The sequence below is a fragment of the Leuresthes tenuis genome, unplaced genomic scaffold (assembly GCF_036924035.1).
Source record: "Leuresthes tenuis unplaced genomic scaffold, fLeuTen1.0.hap1 SCAF_12, whole genome shotgun sequence".
NCBI lineage: Eukaryota > Metazoa > Chordata > Actinopteri > Atheriniformes > Atherinopsidae > Leuresthes > Leuresthes tenuis.
The window spans coordinates 4,328,016-4,338,538 of NW_027325366.1; the positions used below are offsets into that span (position 1 = coordinate 4,328,016).

Consider the following 10,523-nt stretch of genomic DNA (forward strand, 5'->3'; position numbering starts at 1 on the left):
TCCACAGAGACATCCATTTCTTATAGGCTTCAGATGCTTTAAGCTGATGGAAAATAATTCTACTTACATTTTGTTTCATCAAATGTTTATATAACCCACTGTGGCATGCACTGCTCTTTATCAGTTGTATCGCCTTCGAGCACTAACTGTTCATTCATGTTGTCTTGGTAACTGCTAGGACAACAGCACTAAGAAAACATATACCACGACTGTCTTTCTAATTCCTAATAAGCCCTCAGAGGGTGATGAAAGTTTCATTAGGTTTTTTTCATATCTAGTCATAAACCAAAGTCCTGAACTAATTAGAATGTGTACCTGATCATCATGTTGGACTTAAACTGACTGAGATGACTTTCTCAAAAGGATTTTCTGTAATAAACTTTGTTATGCTTTCTGTTCTTGTGGATGTACATTAAAGTCACGTCTACATGTCAGTTCAGATCAGAATGCAGAAGAATGCAGCAGCTGTGACAGGAGCCCTGTGGCTCCAGTCTTAATCATGTAGGCACAAAGCGTTGTACCTGAGGCTTTGCTGTCCCTGCTGGACCAAAAAATCCACAGTCTTGTGTGTAGTTAGCTAAAAGGAAAACGTTCTTAGCAAGGACATGACTAATGCATCAGTCACATCAATACAAATCCCATTTGCACTCTTTTACTTCTGCTTCATATCTGTTCAAATCATAAAACAGCTTTGAAAATATTGAGGACTATAATACAACATGAAAGTGTGGGCTTTCTTTCATAATGAGTATTCTGATCTGAATATAGTAAACATCTGCCACATGTTGAAACTGAATAATTAAAGTATTTCATTCTTTTGTGTGAAAGTATTGTTGGTAGTTAAAATAGATTGATCTGTGTTAGCAAAATAGTGGCGCTCCAGACGCTTTCGCTCAGGAAACATTTTTCAGCAGACGCACAAGATATGCTCACTGTTTGACAGCACAGCTTGCATGGTTTGGAGTTGATCCAACTCACCCTGCAGTATTGAAACAGCGTTAGAGTCACTATCTGGGCCTGGCTCCAATGAAGTAAGTGCTGAATCTATTTTCTTTCACTACAAATTATATGCACTCTCAAATACTTTGGGCTTAAAACTTATTTTAAGCATATACACTGCTGTTTAGTCGTGGTATTCTTCTTTGATTTGAATATGGCTGCAGAAGTCTCCAGAGTGATACAAATGAGCATACAAATGAGGGCCAACTTTTATTTGTATATTCAAATAACAGTGACGTGAATTAGTCTTGTTAGATAATCCTACATATGTGTTGGATTTGGGTTGTGTGTTACTGCTTTATCATTCACATCTACCATATCATTTTTGTGAGTATTACCCATTTCAAATCAGAGAACATATGTCATAACATACTGCTCTTGTGCATACATCTCACATAAAACTGTAACCGGCACTCCATAAAGATGAGGAGACTGTAGACACTGATGGAGTGTTCGATTGACAGTATTCTTTTGTGGAGGGACATATTTCAAAAACAGATCAATAAGAATAAATCACTTGAAGCTGAGTGTTTGTCGTGTTTTGTATTCAGATCTCATCTCACAGGTTGGAAAGCAGTCATCTTGCAAATAATAGTAAAGTAGTAAATAGTAAAGATCTAAACTAAACTTTAAGCTCATACATAACAGACAGAGAGGAACATGGGGTGCCTGTAAAAAGTAAAGTTGAGAAGTTATAGCCTACAAATCTTTAATATTTCTCTCAATTTCGTCATATTCAGCACACTTTCCTCACATTTAAGATGGAAAATGAACCTAAAATAACACTGTAAACATACTTATAAACATGTACAGAGCTCAAATATAAAGCATAGATTTAAATGTTAAATCTAAATATTAAATCTGAATGCAAAATATAAATCTGATAGTTAGATTTAACATATAGATTTACATATTTACAAACTGGTATATTGTTTAAGGGGGTGTTAACTGTCCTGACAGATAGTTGGAAAAAAGGATTTCAACCACAGTGTTCTACCAATTTGAGCTCACAACCTAAAGTGTAATATTTACATTGGTCCAGACCGCAAAACGTTGCTGTTTCACAATAAAGGCTCCGAACTGTACAATTTCTGCGATGTCCCGATTAATTTCCCTGCTGCCGTGCAGCTTTTGTCGTGCTGATCTTCACATGTCAACTTGTGTTCATGTGATGAAGGTGATTCTTCCAACGTTATTTAACACTGACTGTTTTTGGATTGTCCACTAGTTCACTCACTCAAGATATAGTGTTCACTATATACAAGACTCACGTGGCCATAGGGCCAGACAGCTACCAATGCATCTAGGTTACTATATGTATGCAGTCCTATTTCATTATTATGCATCGGATATTCAGCAGAAGTTCCTGGCAAGCAAAGATCCCATTCAACCACCACCCCCACCCACAACGAGATGGTGTTCAGCAGCAGACATACAAGATGACAGAAAAAAATCATTTCAGAGTATCATTTGCTCTCCAAGCATTCTTAAGCATCCTCTACTACATTTTCCACATGTGGACAAATGATCGTATTTCACTTTTTCTGGGATTGTTCTGCAATTATCACGGTGGATAAAACATATTTTAAAGGACTTTTTTTCCCTTTTAATTTCATGTCAGTGTGCACATTCCCAACCTTATGATCAATTCCAGCTAACATGGATGAGACAGTAGATCTTTTACATGACAATCACCTGGCGTCTCTATCTGTACCAGTCGGATTTAGCAAATGATGGAACATAACTAAGCAGGTGAGAGAGAGACCAAAGTGTAATGTCTACCATAGGAAGAGTCAGTTACTAGTGACATGAATGAAAGTTAATGAGACAGCACAGTAAACAGAACTTTTTCTCATCCGAGGCCTTATTTTAGGGAACCATATGAAGCTGTCGGTTGTAGGAATTAATCTTGGGGAACGCATTATGACAGGAAATATCATTTTTAAGCTTATCATTTTACATTTAAAATCTAAAAATATATGTAACCATGTGAAGTTCAATTAGTGATGCATTTAAAGAGCTTTTGGAATTGTCCTTTAAAGGGTTACTTTTATATTTCAAAAAACATGTTAGTGTCTTTATTTGATTTTTTTCTACTGTCAAATAATATCAAACTCAATTAACAGCATCTGGTAATAGTTACTAACTGTCTTTCCACTCCATGCAGCACAGATCACATGCATAGAGTGAGCATCCTACCAGAAAAAAGAACGTCAGACCTGACAGGGGCCTGTCCAGTCACTTAAAATAATTTAGAGTGACTACACACTTTTCACATTATTTCTCTCAGCAAATAGAAGATGTCACAGAGCTGCAGGTTGCTCACCGTTATATAGTGTACATATGTATAGGCCAATAATCAATATGTTCTCTGATCAAATGCCTCCCTCTAGTGGCATTTAGTATAAAACTCTCTTCAAATGTTACATATGTTCAGCTTTAATCTAAGAAGTCCACATTCTTAGTTTAGTATAACATTAATCTGAACCCTTTTGGTAAAGATTCAGCAAATCATTAAATTTGTGCAACTCTTCTTTAGAACTTTATTAGCTGTATATATTTTGGAGAGACTGTCATGTATACCCTTAGATGAGAAATATAGAACCCTCTCATATCTGCACTGTAAATATGAAGCTACAGACAGAAACAGAACAGATTAGTTTATGAACGTAGCTACAACATAAATCTCTGTGATTATTCTGCACAAAAACCCACATGTAAGCTTCCTGACAGTTTCCCTATTACTAGTGTTTATGCTGGCTGTCTGCTCCAGTTCCAAATGGAACATAAAGACATGAGAATGGTATCAATCTCATGTGTCATGGTATCAATCAAGTAAATGTGAACATTTCTTAAAATGTGTTGCAATAATTTTACATACTCAAAGCGTAAATAGGAATAGTTGGCAAAAAATCTGACAGCCTAAGTTTTTCTTAACTTCAGCTGTCACATGTTTTCACACAGAAAAGTTGATGAAAGCCTAGACAGCAGCACAAGGTTCTGTGTCCTTCCATGACTTGAAAATGGGGGCGCTGGAAGGAGTCAGGCCTCCTGAGGTTTGCAGGCCAAGAGGAGGAAATATTTTACTGCCACCACAACCTCTGTGTCTGCAGATGTCGCTTTCATTTCAGACATCAACCTGGGGAGAGGAGCAGAGGAGATACAGTGGATCATGGATCAGAGCAGCATCAACAGCTCACCTCTCCGTTTTTAAAGACTAACTATGAGCCTTGTATTTTTCTAGTTATTTTCTGTTTCATGTGACAACACTTTCAGCAATGAGGTCAGTTAGGTAAAACACTTAATTGGCTTGTCCACAGAGAAAGGTCCCAGGTGTGATTCATGCTAAAACCCTTCTAAGAAACAACAGCTCTAACTACTTTACCACCATCTCGCACTTTAACGAAACATGCCCCTTTAAATACAAACTTTGTATATAGTGTACTGTATGTGCTTGGGAAAAGGCCCCCTTTACTTGTGACAGATGTCCTGGGAGAGTGTGGTGGCCCTCTGCGGATCATCTCTCAGCAGAGCCTGATAACTGGAGAAAGACTCCACCAAGCCCATGTAGCTGGACAAAGGCATGCGCTTTCTGTCCCACACACACTCCTGCCTGCAAAACATTGAGTGAATTCATTCTGTAGTTTGCGGACCACACTGTCAAAAGAGTCTGAAACCACAATTTAGAATAGCTACACTGGTCAACAGGGGAGAAAAAACGTGACCTTTTCGGAACAAAGACTCCCAAATGTCAGAAGCTTTTCTCATTTTAGACTCAGTTATGGCCTGGGTTTGAAATGACATCCATCTGTCACTCATGCCCAAAGATCATAAAACTGCTTCATTTTTATGGCACCAAAAATCTTACATGTCTGAGTTGTTTTTTTTATGTATTAAATATTGATAATTTATTCAGATGATTCTGTTTTTTTTCTCATTTTTTCCACTTAACAACAAATTGCTTTTGTTGTTTCCCTAATCTTTGTGGTACTCACAAAAATAAAGGGCAGCTGTTAGCTTGTGATCATTTCTTATTCTTTATCAGATTTTTCTGTGGCACTCCTATCATTCCGTACATTTGATTTCCAAGTTGTATCATGCTTACATTTAGTATTGTATGTGATATTTCACAAATGTTAAAAAAACAAAAAAACAACAGAGGTTGGTGTTATAACACAAAATGTCATGCAAGTCCCATCTACCCCAATACTGTCCAACAACTCTTCACTTTTCTACTTTGTTGTCTGTTGTGGTTAGTTAGGTATAAAAAAAACACAGTTGGGCTTAATTTATAATACTTACACAGTTGTATTGTAGTGACATGTCGTGACATGACAGTTTGTGTCATGTTACCTTAATCTTTCCCTAAACAGAATGATGGACAATTAAAAACACTACTGTCTCACAATATGTGAGCTTTTTTTCAGTGATACTTCTACTACACCTAAAATATATGCACTTGTTTTATATTTCTTTGTTAGACTGGGCTGGGCTGTAGCATCACTGCTTTGACATGTCAGTATTGGATGAAAAAAACATCTAATACGCAGAAATCTGACAATGTGTTGATATGGGAGTACTGACCAAACAAAAACAAGCTGTCACTCACCAGTCCTTGTCAGGATATGGAATAGATTCATATGCCTCCCGGTACAACTGAATAGAGCTCACACCAAGGTGGGGGCTGCGGTATGGCTGCAAAGCTGCATAAAACTGATTAAATTCAACATAAAAATATATCATCGCTCATAACATGACAAAATAGATTAGACTTTACACCGACAGTAATTGTGTTACAATCTACAAAGAATTAGTGCCTAATTTTGAGAGGATGAAAGACTTCAGTGATGTCTGGCATTAAAAAGTGTGGCACAACACTCACTATACAAAACCATCCTGAAAAACCTGTAGTCTAACATAACTACAATAACTGAAAATAAATTCAACTACCGTAGTCATATGTATGTTTTACCTCAAATGTCCACCAGATGGTGATACAGTATGAATGATATGAGCAGAAAATCTACTGCACCTTATGTGAGGATGCAGATCCTACATATCATCCTTTGGTTTTAACAACTTCTACAAAAAAAACCTACAATGGATCAACTGTACTAAGCACCTGGTGGGCATTACTTAATTTATTGTCAGAATGCAGCAGAGCAAGTTGGCAGGGAACAGAATGACTTTTTTCTTTAGCATTCATGAGTTGAAAGGAGATCATAAAGATCAGCCCTGAAACAGACTTTATCTAATGATTTATCTGGAGGTGCTGCGGATTATGTATTGATCTTTTTAACATATTTTACATGTAGCATGTCTTTATCATTTATAGAGTAACTTCACATTATTATAGTGATTTTGTGCCTCCAGAGACGCCAACTCTCTCTCAAAGACGGAATCAGCCTAAGTTAAACCCATCAATTCATATTTATGTATAGTGAAGCTTTTTTAAAGATATTTTGGGGCATTTTTACTTTTAACTGAGGGTACAGTTGATATAGTAGACAGGAAACGGGGTAGAGTGCAGGGATGACACACTTAGTTGGGGTTTTAAAGATCAAGCCTTTGTTACATGGGATGCACAATCAGCCCGCTGAGCTACAAAGGCACCCCACTTCTCAAAATGTGTACAATGTTGCATCAAATGGTGCACTCCTTGTCTGAAAATCTGCATTGTTTGAAGCTAGAAGTTATTCCCTGCAGGCCCCAAGTCAGCAAGACTGATCACTATGTACTGTTATTTAAGTAATCATACAGTAGATGTAATTGATATGTGTACAGTTCAGCTTATAATTTGTGTATACATAACAATTTAATAGTCCTGCCTGATTTGGTATCTGTTTAAGATCTTGATTGTGTGTATAAGCTCATAATAGCTTCTGTCAGGTAAATACTCTGCAAGTACCTCTTTGCAGATTTGGTTTAATGTGCATGAGCAGCAGTCAGGGTAGCTGAGCTCCATGTCTACAGTGTAGTTGAGCATAGCCAAGCAGCCGTGGGGCTTCAGGACCCTGTGGGCCTCTTGGAGAAAAAGAGGCCTGTCAAACCAGTGGAAGGCAGACATGGCTGTCACCAGATCCACAGAGCTGTCTGCGAAAGGCAGCTCTTCAGCCAGACACTGCCTGAAGATGAGACAGAAGCAAAAGCAAACTTTTGAGCACTTTAACACAAAACATGTAGAGCATTTCTGCCAGCATAAAGCTTAAGATGGAACAATGTGACCCTTGTCTTGTGAAAGTTGGTGACGCTGTGAGGCCCATAAGGGTTATTGTTCCAGCTTGAGCCAAGTTTTACTAAAGTAGCTCAGCTGAGTTGAACAAGCAGTGTGGAACTAACTGTAATTGACTGCACTTTTAAGGCTTGCACAATCTCACTTTTTTCTTCTTGTATTTAATTAAGAGACAGAGCATTCATGAGAAATTTTCTGTGGCTAAAGCTTACCTATATGTGATGTTTGGCTCTTTAGCATGCTGTAAAGCCACTTCTAGTTGAGCAGGACTCACATCTGTCCCAACCACAGAAGCAAAGTGTTTGGCCAGGAGCAGTGTGCCCTGCCCGGAGCCACAGCCTACATCCACTGCTAACTCAAAGGGCCGACCTTTCTGAGAAAACATTGAACATGTTGTGTGGCTTGCTGTGAAATCATTAACAATAATGCTTAAGTAATAATACCCATCAGCAATCCTCTATTTGTATCCTGCAAAAGTTGTCTATAAATTAGTAACACAGAGGTCACCATTCGTCTGCCACTTGTACTCACATGCTTTTCCAAAAAATCAAACACTTGCTGTATTAGATGGTCTGATGGAGAGATCCTGTACTTCCAGTAGGAAGCAGCATGTCCCTTTCCTTCAAACAGGCGGTAAGTCATGGTTGTTTTCACATCAGCTTGAAAAAAAAGAGATAAAAGCAAATAACCTTCTTTCACCAGATAAGAGAAGCGAACCTCCACACTGTAGAGAGAGCTAATTCCTTTCTGCTGACAGTAAGATACACACACACACTTGTTCACACATGAACAAAAGAGTCAAACAGTGGGGTGCTCTAGGACTGGGAGGACTCACTGCTTCCACTGATGTGTGGTATGTTTCCTAATGAGGGCTCTTAAAGGGACAACTGCAACTCTTTTAAATTACAAGGCGGATTTTTTCTGTGCATCCTGTAATACTAGCAGTGTTCTGTATTTTCAGGTCAGTCCATGACAATCACAGGTCAGACTGAGAGGGTTTGTAAGAGTGGGCTTATTGGTCATGTGATGGTATGTTGTTTCTGTCAGATGCAATGGGATCTTGTGGTGAATATTGTCCAACAGAGTTTGTGTGACTCCACACAGTTTAGTTCTGTCCTCTATGCTGCCTCCTGCTCGACTAAGCGTGGACTGATAAGATGCAGCTTCAACCATCACATGTACCTCAACAAATTGTCAGGGTCCATGGGTTTGGTTGGGTCTTGGTTTGTTTTATCTTTTGCTCTCTTGGACTGAGGTTTTGATAATATCTTCAGGTTTTATCGGGCTTAATTAGGATTTTCCGGTGTCCTTTGTTTCTGTTCAGATCCTGTTTGCACATGTAGCTGGTAGCTGCTTTGGTTCTTGTTTTATTTATAGGATCCCCATGTCTTGTGTATACTATTCAGTTTCTATTTACTGATTTCTTGTCTGTGTTCGGAATGGTTTATTCACTGGTCACGGCCCTTAGTGTCCTCCGTTGTCTCTTGGTCACCATGTTAACACCCGTTCATTGTACTTGTCACCCACCTGCATCCACTTATCTAATCACCTCTCTCAGTATGCACCTTGGTTTTTATTGTATCCTGCGAGATCCATCCTTCCATCCATTTCATATACCCACTTAATCCAATTTAGGGTCGCGGGGGGCTGGAGCCTATCCCAGCGATCATTGGGTGAGAATACAAGACACACAACCATGCACGCTCACACTCACTCCTACAGACAACTTAGAGTTGTTTCCTGCAAGATCCTCATTTGTAATGTCTCTATGTGTGTCAGACCTGCCTCTGTTCACCTCAACATATATTCCTGCATGCTTTTTGGTTTTACTCCGAGCATATATTTCCCCTATAGTCTGTTTTTTTCAGTTTGAAATATATGTCATAACTTTACATCTTTATTGTACCCTTTTTTTTCAGTTGAAAAAATGTAATGGAGCCTCCGTGAAAAACCTTCCTATATGACTTTCAAGCAGTGACAAGCGGTCAGGAGAGGCAGAGCTCTCAGATCAAATGGTTTACACTATAAACTGATGTTCCATTGAACTTAAACAATTCTGATTACTTTTTTTTTTTAAATCGCTGAATTTTCGCATTTCCGTTCAAATATGAGGAAGAGACGCGCAGCAAGGCAGCAAGCTGTGCCTCACCTTGGATTGCACATCCCTCACAAACTGTGCTCTGCCATGCAATGAGAGCGTGTTACTGTCTCTCTGTAAAAATGTTTTAACACTTTTAATATACACTGGCTCTTTAGTAACAGCAAGTTACAGTGTAACCTACTGGAATGTTTAATTGTATGCTGTTCGTTTTACACTTTTTTTTTAATGAAAGAAGGAAGCCATTTAAATTGCCTTGTTTTGAAGTGTGTAATAAAATAAACAATGCAATAAACTGGCTTCATGCCTGTTATCCAACGGCTAAATACGAGCAATTCACCGGAAAAAAAACAACTTTTACTCACTCCCAACCGGCTGCGGAGGGGAAACGTTGCATGATGGGATATCTTGCTCTGGTTGGGTGGCAACACCCATTCCAAAATCCCGCCATTCCGACATACCGCTATTCCGACATCCCACCATTCCGACATGCAAACGTCACACCATTCCGACATCCCACCATTCCGACATCCCACCATTCCGACATCCCACCATTCCGACATGCAAACGTCCCGCCATTCCAACATCCCACCATTCCGACATCCCGCTATTCCGACATTCAAATGTCCCACCATTCCGACAAGGCTTTCCATATAAGGAAATGTGTGTTACTCAACAGGTGAGCCCCTTCTTTCTGTTAACACATGTTTACAGACAAGCGTTATTAAAAACACAAAGTCTCGGCAACTGGAGGAGGAGAAGCAGACCGCGGTGGTTTTCAATCACACACTCCAATGCCACTTGTTTCAACTTCCGAAAATTTAATCCAGGAAAAAAAGGCTTACAAATATGGACCGAAACGGCTCCATAACACGCACAAGAATCCAAAAGAAACTAAAGTTAACCAGAAGAAAGCAAATAAACAACATGAAGTGGTCAAAATTGGTTTTACGCATGCCTATATGCGTCTGGCACATGCGTCTTCGGGCTCTGCCACGTTGGTTTGTGGATGAAAGCTATATGTTCAGCTGTAATGTCATGTAAAAACAATCTCTACATGACATTTACTCCCACGTGTGACCAGTTAGGTCCTTAAGATATCAACAGGCTGTATAAAGGCTGTGTATTTGTGCCAAATACGCAAAGCCCATCCGCGCTTCCCAAAATTGGAGCGAGTACTCATCACGTGAATAA

At 39.0% G+C, this 10,523-nt stretch overlaps 1 protein-coding gene across 1 annotated transcript; it reads right to left on the minus strand.

Annotated features, from left to right (window-relative positions):
• Positions 1-1,122: 1,122 nt before the first annotated feature.
• On the minus strand, positions 1,123-7,994 carry LOC140320070 (putative methyltransferase DDB_G0268948). The gene is made up of 6 exons (XM_072397842.1): positions 7,763-7,994; positions 7,444-7,604; positions 6,908-7,124; positions 5,609-5,712; positions 4,475-4,612; positions 1,123-4,138 (listed from the first exon to the last, which is right to left on the minus strand). The coding sequence occupies exons 1-6, from the start codon at positions 7,871-7,873 to the stop codon at positions 4,042-4,044; spliced, it is 828 nt and encodes a 275-aa protein (XP_072253943.1). The 5' UTR covers positions 7,874-7,994; the 3' UTR covers positions 1,123-4,041.
• Between the last annotated feature and the right edge of the window lie 2,529 nt (positions 7,995-10,523).